Here is a 15,128-nt window from a genome sequence, read left to right on the forward strand (position 1 = left end):
TCATAGGATGGTTGATACTAGTAAAGCTCTGGCATACTACCCGTTTTCTTTCCATGTTATGGACTTGCTTTATGAAGAGTTCGGTTACTGCTCACTTTACAGAGCTGCAAGCAGATTCTGTCCTGTTATGGCGGCCTGACTTGTGGGAATTGCGCTTTCAGGGGTACATTTGTGAATGGCATCTACAGGACAGTGGGATACATATTAAAGATGTATAATACTAGTTTACAATGCAGATCCTTGTAATTTGTTCCCCCCCCCCATCAGCTGCCTTATGTTTATGGCTGATAGCTGTGGTTAGTGCTGGGGAGCTGCTGACATGATACTCTGGCAGGGATAGTGAGCTCGGCTGTGTCACTTCCTGTCACACTTCCAGTTTTCACTGACATGAGGATCTCAGCCAGCGGCAGGCAGCTGTGTGCTCGGGACTGTTGGAGTCTAGCCTAATCTCTTTACATGCATCTGTTTTATACTATACTAGAAAATGTACCCGGTGCTGTCTGGGTATAAATGGTCAGTGTGTTTCTTCCAAGGGTGCCTAGGAGGCCAATCTATGCCCCCCCTTTTTTTTGTTTACAGGGAAATTGCCAGGAGCCCTATATACCCCAACATTTCTGCACTTTTTATGTAAATTGTAACTTATGCATGTTAGATATAAACTAAAAGCTTTTAACATCCTAAATACCTAATAGCCTAGCTGAGATGTCATGTCATAAGACCTTATACAGAGCCTGGTTATATACAACATTGCCAAGTGCATAAATATAAAGATTTTTACCTGATCAAGCTCTGGAGCAGCAACCTAACATTGTCCATGCGAAAAGCATGCAGAATGCAGATTTATGCCGCCATCTACAGTGATTGGCCTTGGCCATTGTTTGTTGCCACTGCCAATGATAGCTTAACGGGGAACTGTAATTGTTTAAGGTGGGTTCACACATAACAGAATCGCAGCAGATTTCACACTGTGAGTTCTCAGCGAAATCTGCTGCGAATACCCTACTGTCAATTTGAATAGGATTACATACAGCTGAATTTTCAACCTGCTGCGAGTACTTAAACGCTGTCCCCCTTAACCCGCAGTGGCCTAGTGAATACTTTACCGGTCCACTCTCCGGCTTGCGTATGTGGTTCCTGACGTCCTGCCCAGCCAATCAGTGGCTGCGGAGGGACAGCGGGACTGATTGGCTGAGTGGGATATCAGGATTCCGGGAACCGCAGAAACAAATCAGAGCGTGGACCGGTAAAGTATTCACTGGGGCAGTGTTTACATACTTGCATGGGGATGGAAATTCCGCTGCAAGTATGTAATTCTATTCAAACTGACAGTACAGGAATTGCAGCAGCATAAAGTATTGAGTTAGGGCCCTATTCCACTGGACGATTATCGTTTGCATAATCGTTAACAATCTCAAACGACCGCTATTGCGAAAGACCTGAAAACGTTAACTCATTTCCATGGAACGATAATCGTTACTTATGATCGTAATTGTGATCGTTTTTCTTCGCTATTTATTCGCTATTGCGTTCGTATCTATTGCAAATGACCGAACGATGTCTTATTCAATGCGAACGATTTGCGAACGAGCAACGATAAAAATAGGTCCAGGTCTTATAAAGCGATCAACGATTTCTCGTTTGGTCGTTAATCGTTAACTGCATTTCAACCGAACGATTATCGTTTAGATTCAAACGATTAAACGATAATCGTCCGGTGGAATAGGGCCCTTAGTGAGTGGACTTTGTGTATACCTGTTGTATGTAGTTAGGAGGTCCTGTATACCTGTAGTGTATAGTTCGGGGGGAGCTCCTGTATACCTGTAGCGTATAGTCTGGGGGCTGAAAATTATTTCCTATTCAAACTGACAGTACAGGAATTGCAGCGGATTTCGCCCCCACTCAATTTCTGTGTCCATTATGGTCTATGGAGAGGGGAGAGGCCAAGGGGGTTGAGTGAGCACGAAAAAGAGAAAAGTCAATGCCTGAACAACAGAATATCCTGCAAACTTATCTCACCAAGTTCACAGACCACTCTGACTTTTTGACCTGTAAATCCAGCGTTTTATTTGGTCAGTTTGCAAAGTGTGGAGCTATTTATCTCCTCTTCCTGCTCACTCATCCCTTTTGGCCGCTCCCCCTCCACCTGCAAACAATAGGTATGTATAATAAACAGGTAGGCATGACTTTGATCACTATAGTGGGTAGAACCCAGCTTCCAACTTCTCTGCCACCCACCTAACAATTATTAGTGATATTTTGGCCCCGGATGTGTATAGATAGGTGATGACACCAGGCTGTGTATAAGCACATTGCTTGCCATTGCTTGGCGGTAGTATCTGCACTATAGCAGCCAACAGCAGGGAAGGTTCATGCGGCTCCCTAGGCAGTGGTGTGAATACTGGACATGGTCTGCCTCCGCATTTATCCCGTTACATATGGAGAAGGAGTCTAGTCTTCATTTCAGTAAGAAACTTGTCTTTGTGACAGGCAGCCCCCATACAGCTGTTTGTCTTGATGGCATTTGTCCCCCATATGACACTATAGACCTCATGTAGATCTGCTAGGACTGTCATATGATGGCAAGAAAAACAAACACATCCTTATACTAAGCACCGAGCACAATGGGGTCCTGTACTGCATGCCGTGGGGTTGAAAAATGAACGCTGTTTGCCTGTAACTTTATTTCAGTGTAACACTTTGTGTTCTAATATAAATTGCATTGAGAAATATCAGAAAAAGGGAAAAGTCACCCCCCCCTTTCCAGTCGATATACATATCTTTACGTAACTTGTTGTGGCCAGAAAGAACAACTCTATCTGCCGTGACTAGAGATGAGCGAACCTCAAGCATGCTTGAGTCTATCCAAACCTGAGCATTCAGCATAGCGGGGGCTGCTGAAGTTGGATCAAGCTCTTAAAGGGACCCAATCACACAAAAATTGGCTATAAAGCTAAGGAAACGTGCTAACCATCCCCCTGTCCCCTCCGTCCCCTGTACATAGAGCCCGCAAAGTTAGTTTATTAGTCTCCCGGGCTCTATGCAAATTACCTTGTAAGTAGTCACGGTGGGCGGGCGGCTTCTTCAAGTAGTCACGGTGGGCAGGAGTCTTCTTCAAGTAGTTTGTGTCCTGGGCCGGCTCCAGCGCTGTAATCACGCCCCTCTGGGCGTGTGTAGAAAGCGCCGCATGGTGACGTCCTTAGGGGGGACTGGCATTGCACGTCGGCCTGGCCGACGTCTTTACTAAGCTGCGTATGCGCAGTACTGTGGGTTAAGCTGCTGCTGTACTACGCCGCGCAGGTGCAGTACCGCAGCGTCTTCTCCGGCTGCACTGCGCATGCGCAGCTTAGTAAAGATGTCGGCCAGGCCGACGTGCAATGCCGGCCCCCCCTAATGACGTCACCATGCGGCGCTTTCTACACACGCCCAGAGGGGCATGATTACAGCGCTGGAGCCGGCCCAGGACACGAACTACTTGAAGAAGACTCCCACCCACCGTGACTACTTGAAGAAGCCGCCCGCCCACCGTGACTACTTACATGGTAATTTGCATAGAGCCCGGGAGACTAATAAACTAACTTTGCGGGCTCTATGTACAGGGGACAAGGGGGATGGTTAGGAAGCGTGCTGGCTGATCTACCAGCATGTTTCCTTAGCTTTATAGCCAATTTTTGTGTGATTGGTTCCCTTTAAGCTGTCTGGAAACCATTAATACATGGATATGTTTTCCACATAGCCTTAGGGCTTTATCCAAGTTCAGCAGCCCCCGCTATGCTGAATACTCTGGGTCGGATAGACTCGAGCATGCTCGAAGTTCGCTCATCTCTAGCTGTGACCAATGCTCTATATACAGTTCCTACTTCTAGATGGCAACGCGGATCTTCCTTCCCCTTTCTAAATAGGAACATTTGACATGTTTTCTGTCCCTTTTTATAAACTCGGGGAACGTGCAGAAGTCTTCACTGCCATCGTGCCTAAATTATACATACTGTGGTCAGATAACAGGAAAAGGCTGTTGTTGCTAGGACAGAGCCTCTATACTGCATACTTTGTGTCATATATATATATATATATATATATATATATATATATATATATATATATATATATATATATATATATATATATTATGCTATACAGCTGATTGGTGGGGGTGCTGGGTGCCAACACCTGTCAATCAGCTAGTGATGGCCTATCAATCATCTTTGCTTGGAAAACTCCTTTAAGTATCTGATGGGGTCTTACTAATGGGACTGACCAATAATCATGACAACTGGGGTCCCTTGCCTCCTTTTGTAAATATAGCGGTGGCCGAACATGCATGCTGCAACTTCACTGACTTGCTAAGGGAGTGCTGAATGTAGCAAGCACTTAGGCCAGCTATATCTGTTGAACCTATAGAGAGCAATTAGAGCTGCAATGCACATGGGGGTTAAGGGACCCCCAATTTTGTGATGAGTCAGGGTTAAGTGATTAATACTTTTGTGCTGCTTACACTACTTTGCTGAAAGTTAGTGGCACTTGGCAGGAGGAGATGTAGCCTCTGCAGCCTTTACTACTTTTCATTCCAGAAATGTTGTGTGAATTATTGTGGGAATGTACATCACCACCCCTAGCTGCCATATATTGTGGCGCAGGGCCAGTCAAAGATGCACCAAATTTAGTAACAATCCTGCACCTTCTAACTAAGAATAGGATGGTACATATATTTTTATACTCTTAAAATATAACCTTGTGAACTGTGATTTCTCACTGAATTCCACTTTGATGTCTAACTACCTTTTTGGTGTCCTTTGTCAGGTGGTATCATGGTAAGCTGGACAGAACCATCGCAGAGGAGCGCCTTTACCAGGCTGGGAGGACCGGAAGCTACCTGATCAGGGAAAGTGATCGACGCCCAGGGTCCTTTGTGTTGTCTTTTCTCAGCAAAACAAATGTTGTCACCCATTTCAGGTAGGCCCAGAGCCTGTTATAAAAAGAATGTGCCTTGCTGGCTTTTGCATTAAAGATTGTAAGTGCAGGGGTTGTGTGAAGGAGGACAAACTGGAGACAAGGAAAGGTCTGTTTACTAAGGCCTCATGGCTTCTGTTTATAACTGGAGACATGATCTTGTGCGGTATGCTTGTCATGCATGTGTTTATACACAATAGTTCCAATGGACACTAAATCTCTACCACGGTCTCTGTCTTGCAGAGTTAATTAATCTTTATATATCGTCCAGAATACAATACAGTATGTTAGCTCCTATAAAGTATAATTACACACCGCAAGGCTATAGTTTTAAAAAATTTAAACAATTATTAGCATGAATAAAAATCTCCAACTTAAAATTAATTCAGTGCAAAAGGATCCAGTATTAAATGACAACCAGCAGCCACAGTGTTAACATCCCATATTAACATATACAGGTAATCGCAAGCATACAAGTTATTGTTTGTAAACATACAGCATATTTACATGGCCTCCCAGGTCCGATAGGCATAAGTATGCATAACCTGTTTCTGCTATAAGCCTGAATTACAACATATGCTTACCCATAGTGGCGTATGGTGTCCACAACCCCGACGCACGTTTCACGTGCGTTGGCTTTCTCAAGGGGCCTGAGAAAAGCCAACGCACGCGAAAGATGCGTCGAAATTACGGACACCATACGCCACTATGGGTAAGCATTTGTTTTAATTCAGGCTTATAGCAGAAACTGGTTATACATACTTATGCCTATTGGATCTGGGAGGCCATGTAGATACGCTGCATGTTTACAAACAATAACTTGTATGCTTGCTATTACCTGTATATGTTAATATGGGATGTTAACAATGTGGCTGCTGGTTGTCATTTAATACGGGATCCTTTTGCACTAAATTAATTTAAGTTGAAGATTTTTAATCATGCTAATAAAAATTATTTAAATATTTTAAAACTATAGCCTTGCGGTGTGTAATTGTCATGCATGTGTGTCCAAACAGTGGCTAACTTACTATTGTACAAAGTCAGATAGGTCGGCACTGGAAAAACAGTAAGGGTATGTTCACATCACGTTTTTGGTCGCACGTCGGGCTACACGGCACAAATCAGTGATAAAAGGATGCTGCCGTGCGGCCGGCGGCCACATTGACTTAAATGAGCAGGACAGTGTCATTATGTGACAACGGTCTGCTCATTTGCGGGACGTACACGGCTTTTGTGCAGGACTCAAAAGTGTAGTCCCGTGTACGTCCCACAAATGAGCAGAACGTTGTCACATAATGACTCCGTCCTGCTCATTTAAGTCAATGCGGCCGCCGGCCACACTTCGGGCTGCACGGCAGCAACCTTTTATCACTGATTTGTGCCGTGTAGCCCGACGTGCGGCCAAAAACGTCATGTGAACATACCCTAAGGCATACAGGCTCCGCTAGGGGGTAAAGACTAGTGCGGCAGGCTTCACAAAAAAGACTTGTAAACCTGTGTTTTGTAGAAAAAATTAATAAGCCGCACTCACCATTCATCGTGTTCCAATCTTTAGTCCGCTATTAAAAATAGACAAAGTGAGGACAAAACATTCGGCAGACGCCAGGCAGGTATGCTTACAGCCTGTTTCACGCTCTCGCGCTTCTACGGACCACTGGGGTGGTCCATAGAAGCGTTTAAGTGTGAAACAGGCTGTAACCATACCTGCCTGGCATCTGCCGAATGTTTTGTCCTCACTGTGTCTATTTTTAATCGTGGACTAAAGATTGGAACACGATGAATGGTGAGTGCGGCTTATTAATGTTTTTTTCTACAAAATACTAACTTACTATTGTATTTTAATGGGAGGTCCTTTAGGGTCCTTTAGTGTCAGTCAGTACTAGTGTTGCACGATGCACTGAAATATCGATACTACTATCGATATTCCGGGCGGAAAAACAGTTCGATACCAGGATTTCCTGGTATCGAAACTTAATGTTAAACTGCGCTATTATGCAGTTTAGAATAAAGTATAGCGCAGAGAGCACGGCCGGCAGCCATCTGAGCGCCGGCCGTGTTCTCTGTGTGCCGCCCCCTGCTCCCACCTGTCATCTCCTCGGTGCGCGCACCCTCTTCCCCTGTCAGTGCCAAATTCAAATAGCCGGCACATAGCTATTGCTTGTGCCGGCTATGTAACTATAGAGATGCCGCTGTCACACTGACAGCGGCATTACCCCCCTCCTGAGCCCGCTGGAGGCTGGAGGAGGGGGAGGCAGGAGGAAATGCGGCCACTACATCTGCACAGGACTATGAGGTGGTGGGGGCGGCAAGAGTGTGAGGAGGGGAGGAAGGCCGGGGCCGACAGGAATATCCAGAGCAGACATTAACAATGTGTGTGTGTGTGTGGGGGGTTACAGTCAGCCTGACTCTGACTAGGGAGGGGGGCTGTAACCTGCAGATTACAGACAAATCCAGGTCACCCTGCTGGGTCAGTGGCCAGCATGCCCTGACACCAGGAATAGTAAAACTACAACCCCCATCATCCCCCCTGCTGGCTGGTGTGTTATATGGCTACAGCCCCCATCATCCCCCCTGCTGGCTGGTGTCTGTTACATGGCTACAGCCCCCATCATCCCCCCGCTGGCTGGTGTGTGTTATATGACTACGACCCCCATCATCCCCCCTGCTGGCTGGTGTGTGTTATATGGCTACAGCCCCCATCATCCCCCCTGCTGGCTGGTGTGTTATATGGCTACAGCCCCCATCATCCCTCCCTGGCAGCTGAAGTGTTATTGTCCATACTACCTGTCACTTTCCTGATCAAGCACGGTAAACCGAGCAAGCGCAGAAACAACCCAGTTCAGTACCACATAAAAACATGGTACTAAATAAAACTACAGATCGTGGCGCAAAAAATGCCCCCTCAGCCAGACAGGCGGAGATAAAAAAAAAAAAAAAGTGAGGCAGAGTTGGGCAAATTTTTATTTATTTTAAATAATGGGGACTTTATTTTTAAAGTAATAAAATTAGGAGAACATAAATTGGTTCGTACTGACCTGAACCTGGGAGTGGGGGGTGTCATTTCTATTCTTGTGTTTTTTTTTTGTTTTTTTTTTTGTTTGTTTCTTAAATATAATTTATTAAGTATCGAATTGGTATCGAGCATTGAAAAATAAAAGCTGGTATTGGTATCGATCTCAAAATTCTGGTATCGTGACATCACTAGTCAGTACACACTGATTTGTTTGTCCTATCAGAACCCACAACAGAGGCTCCTAATGGAAACAGAACCTGTAGTGTTATTAATGTGGTTATTTGTAATCTCTTCTCTTTGTTTTTTGTTTTTTTACTGCAGGATTATAGCAATGTGTGGTGATTTCTACATCGGAGGGAGAAGGTTTTCTTCACTTTCGGATCTCATAGGCTACTATAGTCATGTCTCTTGTTTACTGAAAGAAGAAAAACTACTTTTTCCTGTGGCACCACCAGAGGCAAGTGAGACAAGTTATAAAAATTTAGCAGCCAAAATAGATTCCTAAAGGACCCTATGCTGTCAAGGGTGGCAGGCATTGCTTACGTGCTGTCATTGTGCTTACACCAGACTCACACACAGGAGTAGATGCCGATAAGGAAAGTCAATGTTGATGTGTGCTAACACATCTTTACAGCCTGATTTAGGATTAGCCTGTTTCTTAAAGGGGTAGTACGGCGTTTAACTTTTATTCACTAAATAACACACATTACAAGTTATAAAACTGTGTAATGTGTGTTATTTAAGTGAATGGCCCCTTTTCCCGTGTCCCCCCACCCCCACCCCCGGAAGTGTGGTGCATTATACTTATTTGCGGTCGACCCCGGCGGCCATCTTGGGTCGACAACGTCATCTTCGGGAGGCCGGCCGGACCGCTCCAGCCGTCCCTCATGCCGGCCCCCCTCTGCCACGTCATCAGCTGCTCAGCCGCGATTGGTGAATACGTAAGTATAATGCACCTCACTTCTGGGGTGGGGGGAACACGGGGAAGGGGGGCAATTCACTTAAATAACACACATTACAAAGTTGTATAACTTTGTAATGTGTGTTATTTAGCGAATCTTTTAAGCGCCGCACTGCCCCTTTAACTCCATTGCTACAACCTACATTCATAGCTGAGCCATGGTAGCTATGCCATATCAGTTTGGGAAGGGTATTGATTAGAGATGAGCGAACCTGGAGCATGCTCAAGTCCATCCGAACCTGAACGTTCAGCATTTGATTAGCGGTGGCTGCTGAAGTTGGATCAAGCCCTAAGGCTATGTGGAAAACATGGATATAGTCATTGGCTGTATCCATGTTTTCCAGACAACCTTAGAGCTTTATGTAAGTTTAGCAGCCCGAGCTAATCAAATGCCGAACGTGCATGTTCAGATGGACTCGAACCCGGTTCGCTCATCTCTAGTATTGATGGATATCAGTGGCATAGGGACACAATAGTGGTCTTATATTTTTCATGGCATGAGTAGTTCTAACAGCTTCTTGTGCACGGATGAACATATAGCCTCAGTTGTCAAAAAAAGGGAGACTTAAAACACACCATAAGTTTATGTTCAGGAAATGGGAAAGTCCTTGAGCAAAAGACTATGGTGTTTGGTTATGGGAATCTGTCTGCTGGTAGCACTAAAAGGCACTGAGAACGGAACATCATGCACACTTGTGATTCTGGTTTATGCACTTTGCATAACAGAGAGATCTGCTTTTTAGTGAAGATTCGGAGAGGTGAGATCTTCCCTTGAGTTCCCTGAAGTGACAGCCTCCTTTCCTCTGCCTTTAATGATTGACAGCTCTAGCGTCCAGTCAGAAAGCATCTAGAGCATTGGTGAGAGGCAGGTCCAGGGAGCTTGGGGGAATATCTCTCCTTTCTGACTCTTCAGCAGCTGGTGCACAGAACATTAAAAATCCATTTTCTTAGTCATGCACCGTGCATGATCAGGAGCAGAGGTATGTTCACCTTCAAAGTGCATACTTAGGCCTGTCAACATATTTAAAAACACTAAGGGAAACAAGAATCTAACCTGCTGATATGCCCCTATAGCGCACAGGGTGCTGGGGATAAAAATAGGTTTCTTACCTTCTGATTTCTTATATTAAAAAAACACAATTACCAAAGTAGTTTTATGCACTTCAAATTACTAGATTAGTCTAATGTAACATTGTTTTTATTAATCAGTCTTGCCACTATTTCCTTACTAGAATGGCCAGATCCGCTAGTGGTCTTTGGTCTTTACTTTGCATGTGGATTTTATTGAAAACAACTGTAGGAAGTGGCACTTCTTATTTTTATGTTCAGTGTTGGGGTTTTTACTGAACCCTCTGCCCACTGACCTGAATGCTGATGCTATAAACATTACAGCAGCGCTCAGCTCCATGGCTGTTTCCTCCTTCTCACTCTCTGTGTAGTGTAGGTGGTGTCCTTTACATTGCAGAGAGTAGGCGAGTGGGATTTGTCAAAGAAAGAATTTTAGTTTGAGTATAGTGGAAAATTGGCCCACTTTAAAATGAGAGAGAGACCATACTGTTATTTGCTGTGAGATGTTTTGGGTAGACTGTGCATGGTAAAAATAGTCCTAACCATATTATTTCCTTTTATTAGCCAGTGGAAGACAGGAGAAGAGTACGTGCCATTCTTCCTTACACTAAAGTACCAGAAACTGATGAAATCAGGTACATAAAGTAATTCCTCATCTTCTCTGTACATTTGAAGTGTTTTAATGGCAAATATAAATTGTGTTTACTGCAACCTAGTGCAATAAAACAGTAAAAAAAAACATACTAACCTCCCTCGCCACCTTCTGATAATGTCCTGCTCCCCCAGCCAGCTCTGATTGGCTGAGAAGTAGGGTGTCATCATGGGAAGCTAGCAGGATGGGGAGTGCAGCTGGGACCAGAAGATAATACATTGGGAGCAGTGGGAGAGGAAGTAAACAAGTAAGTTCTATATTAGTCCAGAAAACCCTTTAATTAGTATAAAACCCTCAATTTTAGTTTATAGTTTATTTCAAGGTACACTATAAGATTTACTAGAAGACTCAATGGATGCAAGGTGCATTCTTACATCTTTGCTGGAGATTCGTGGAGCCCTGTTAGAGTGCCAATTATTGTCTGAATAGATACCATCCTGTGTCATTGGGCCAGCTATCGGCCAACGGGCGAGCAGAACTGGCCATCATCCATCAGCCATACTTCATCACAATCCTAATCCTTAATTCAATGCTTTCTCTCACAAAGTGAATTCCCTTGTCTGGCTCCTGATCTTTCTGCTTGTGTTTTTGCAGTTTCTTGAAAGGAGATATGTTTATTGTCCATAATGAATTAGAAGATGGCTGGATGTGGGTTACCAATCTTCGCACAAATGAACAAGGCCTTATAGTTGAAGATTTGGTGAATGAAGTGGTTAGTAAATATTGGTTCCTTCCTATTTACTGCTAATAAACAGACATTTTGGTCCAGTAACCACTAAGGCCTGATTCACACATCCGTAACCCTATCCAAAGCCGCAGGCCCTCAGTTACAGACAGGACTACTGATGTACATCCGTAACTGTGCATTTGCTTTGACCCCCTTCATTTACAATAATTGGTTCATACTGTAAATATGACTGAGTATCACTGAAGTCTACACCAGTTCCTAGTTGACAGATTCCATCATACATAGTGTGAACTCACGCCCACCAGCCTACCCTCTTAGTGTGACACTCAAAGTTTTAGAGACAAAAATGTTTTGACTCTTTGCCTTCTGTGACGATTGTGCAGCTTTATAAATCTCCCAAATAGTATATTAGAACAGAGAGCGCAAGACCTATAACTTGTCATAGGGTGAGACAGTATACAGCAACTAATGTTGAATAAGCTCAGAGTTCTTTATTGTCACATTATTAAACATTTCAGGAATCTTAGCCCCTCATTCAGATACAGGACATACATATTTCACTAAGCATGTGTTCATGATCATGTTTCGCCTTGCTTTTGGGGTATATTTTGGCCCATTGTATTTATTGGGCCAAACATGGTCAAGTAGTCGTGTTCTTTAAATATATGTGTTCATTTATGGGACTCAGAAACACAGCAGACCACTCTTTGAGTCCTGAAAAATAAATGTACCGTATATGTTTAGGAAATGGACCGAATTTATTCACTAGTTGTGGATATTTAGCCATTAAATGCTCAATGTCGGTACGTCTTGGTACATCGGAAACCTTTTTTTAAAGGTTACTAGCATATATACCCCCTAACATAAGGTGGTAACGTGATCTTTTACATGGCCTGTCTTTAATATTTAGAGGTGCCACTACTTTGACATATAGATATAATCTGTAACCACATTTTGTTTTTATTTTTTTCACATTCGTTTTTATTTTATTTTTTAGGGCAGAGAAGAGGATCCCCATGAAGGCAAGATGTAAGCATTTTTTATATGTTAAGTCCTCAGATTCTGTGGATTTCCCACCCAAAACAATTTTTTTAGTTGCTGTTTGTAGTCTGCACTTACACTGCTATATCCTATCCGTAATATGACCGTGCGTGGAGGAGCACGTTGACCACCTTCCTTCCTGCATCTGCATCCTCCACTGAGCCTGTATAGGCCTATAAAGCATGCTGAGGGAGGAGAGCGGTCACGTGCTACTACAAGCTTAGTCATATTATGGAGGGGGTTGATGTCCTCTGTAATCTTGCCCACCACTCAGCAGGGTGGTAGAGCTTTCGATAAGATCATGGGGTACAGGACTGGGCAATTGTAAGTAAAGGTATGATTTAATGTTACTGATGTAGGAAGCTACAAACTTTTCCTTCAGTGACCAATCCCTGCAAAATGAACGTATATATGTGTGTATATGTATATGTGGAATAGTAGTAGTGTCAGCACCAGTGTTCTCACCAAAACTACTGGAATTTACTAATGAATTTTGATAGACCCCCAAAAAGTTGGTAGGCTTTATCAGTATCTGCTCTTATTATGGCTCTGTTATAAATGGATACAGTGATGCTAATGAAGTTACATATAGTTCAAATCAGCAGCATTACACCTCCCCAGTAGCCAGTGGTTTGCTTTTACTGAATCCACCTACTTACACCATGTCTTACTGTGTTCTTATGCTTTTGTTTAGATGGTTCCATGGGAAAATCAACAAACAAGAAGCTTACAATCTACTGATGACAGGTAAATGCTGGTTTCAGTCAGTCTTATATGGACCTGTTAACTTTTCTCTACTTGCTTACCGAAGACGACATATAATAAAAGGGTATGGAGATGATTTTATAAATGCTAAATGAGATGAATGAATCAGGTGTTTTTTGAACATATTACATTGCGTTTTTTATTCATTGTTAGATGTGTTTTACGCCAATCTTATTCTGAGAGCAAAGTTCTTTTATAATAAGGTTTACCTCATCTATCATAACTAACAGGAAAACTTACCTTGTTGCCCAACAAGGAACAAGACCTTTTTTTTCTTCATAAACACAGACCAAGGTAATATGTAGTTGTTGAAGGCAATTACACAAGATATAGGGCTTGCAGAAGCTGTAACAGACTGCAGACTCCTTTCTAACCTCAGAATTGTCGGCATGCTATATGGCAAATACTAAAAGGAAGGAAAATGTAATGTCTGTGTTTTCCGCAGCTCATTTTGACATACAATGCATTTTTTTTCCCTCCAGCAAACTTTTTAAAAAATCTACAGGGACTTTGCCTTATTTAATGAAAAACCCAGCAATGCAATAAGTGACTTCCTGCTTCTCTATAATTATTTATCATTGGATGATACAGTGATTTCTGTTGTGCTTTTTATCTTACTTTCTAAATATATGAACTGATTCCACATTTTAAAAATTCCTAGTTGGTCAAATCAGCAGTTTCTTGGTGAGGCCATCGGACAATACTCCGGGAGATTATTCTTTGTATTTCCGCACGAATGAAAACATACAACGATTTAAGATCTGTCCAACACCAAACAATCAATTTATGATGGGAGGTCGGTACTATAACAGGTAACAGATCACTAGAATGGTTAAGCTTTTGTGCATATATAAGAGAGACAGATTCTATAATTGTCATGAAAATCTGCTGACTGGGAGGGTGTGTGGATTTTTTTTATTTTTATTTTAGTTTAATGTTGTAAAGCACTGCTATGCAGTTCTGTAATGTATTCCTTTGTTGATAAGGTATTAATCATTTAAAGGTATATATATTCCAATAAATGTTTTACGTAATTTATAGTTACAAAAATACAACTTGGTGGTCTGTAATTTCAGTAAAGGTGTCATTTTATAAGCAGTTAAAGACAAACCCTTTCCATATTCTCTGTCGGGGCATATGGGCATCATAGAGGGGGGGCTTTTATAGGGGATTTGTTTTAGGAAAGCAAATAGATGTTCTCAAAGAGCATTTTTCTTTGACCTAGCCAGTCTATGTAATATATTTAAATGGCCGGCATGTATTATCACTATGTACTGCGTGCCTCAGCGCGCTATGTGTATTTATTTGGAAACAAGTGTTCTTATGGTGCTTTTACACAGAGAGATTTTTGACAGATCTTTGAAGCCAAAACCAGGAACAGACTATAAACAGGAAATGGGTCATTAAGGAAAGACTGGAATATCTTTTTTTCAAATCCTGGCTTTGGCTTAAAAAATCTGTCAGATAAATCTCTGTAAATGCACCATTAGAAATGCTCATTTAACTGATAATTGCCCTTGTAAAAGTGACAGAGATCAGCCCACAAGTGGAAAAAGCCTGCTAGTTAGCTGATCGCATCTTTTGTTTGGCTGTAAAATGTATTGTTACTGGCTGCAACGTGTGGTCGATATCAATGAATGTTAATGCCGCCGCACAAACTTTACAGCTTTTGTTTGTGTGGCCTGGTTGCACAATTAAATGAAGCTATTGCAGCATTAATACCTATTGGGTAGGGGGTGGTATATTTGTACAATTAATAGGTGCTCATTTGCAGCCATAGATGGCTGTTGAAGGACTGCAACACTTTTCTCTATTTTTGGTTCGTTAGGATAGTTTTGTAGTTATGGTCATTGAACATACATTTTCTTGCTTTTCTACAGAATTGATGATATCATAGAACACTACAGGAAAGAACAGATTGTTGAGGGCTATTATCTAAAAGATCCTGTTCCTGTGCAGGTAAGGTCACCAAAACGTATGCTTTCCACACATA

The 15,128-nt window shown here is 42.6% G+C and overlaps 1 protein-coding gene across 1 annotated transcript in view; it reads left to right on the forward strand.

Moving 5' to 3' along the window:
* RASA1 (RAS p21 protein activator 1) overlaps positions 1 to 15,128 on the forward strand; it is a 57,933-nt gene that overhangs the window by 18,080 nt on the left and 24,725 nt on the right. The window contains exons 2-9 of the mRNA XM_069962883.1: positions 4,798 to 4,950; positions 8,282 to 8,417; positions 10,554 to 10,624; positions 11,236 to 11,353; positions 12,327 to 12,358; positions 13,065 to 13,117; positions 13,797 to 13,947; positions 15,016 to 15,094. Coding sequence (XP_069818984.1) covers positions 4,798 to 4,950; positions 8,282 to 8,417; positions 10,554 to 10,624; positions 11,236 to 11,353; positions 12,327 to 12,358; positions 13,065 to 13,117; positions 13,797 to 13,947; positions 15,016 to 15,094 — 793 coding nt within the window. The remainder of the gene's footprint in view (positions 1 to 4,797; positions 4,951 to 8,281; positions 8,418 to 10,553; positions 10,625 to 11,235; positions 11,354 to 12,326; positions 12,359 to 13,064; positions 13,118 to 13,796; positions 13,948 to 15,015; positions 15,095 to 15,128) is intronic.

This window comes from Dendropsophus ebraccatus, chromosome 3, assembly GCF_027789765.1.
Source record: "Dendropsophus ebraccatus isolate aDenEbr1 chromosome 3, aDenEbr1.pat, whole genome shotgun sequence".
In the NCBI taxonomy this organism is placed as follows: Eukaryota; Metazoa; Chordata; class Amphibia; order Anura; family Hylidae; genus Dendropsophus; species Dendropsophus ebraccatus.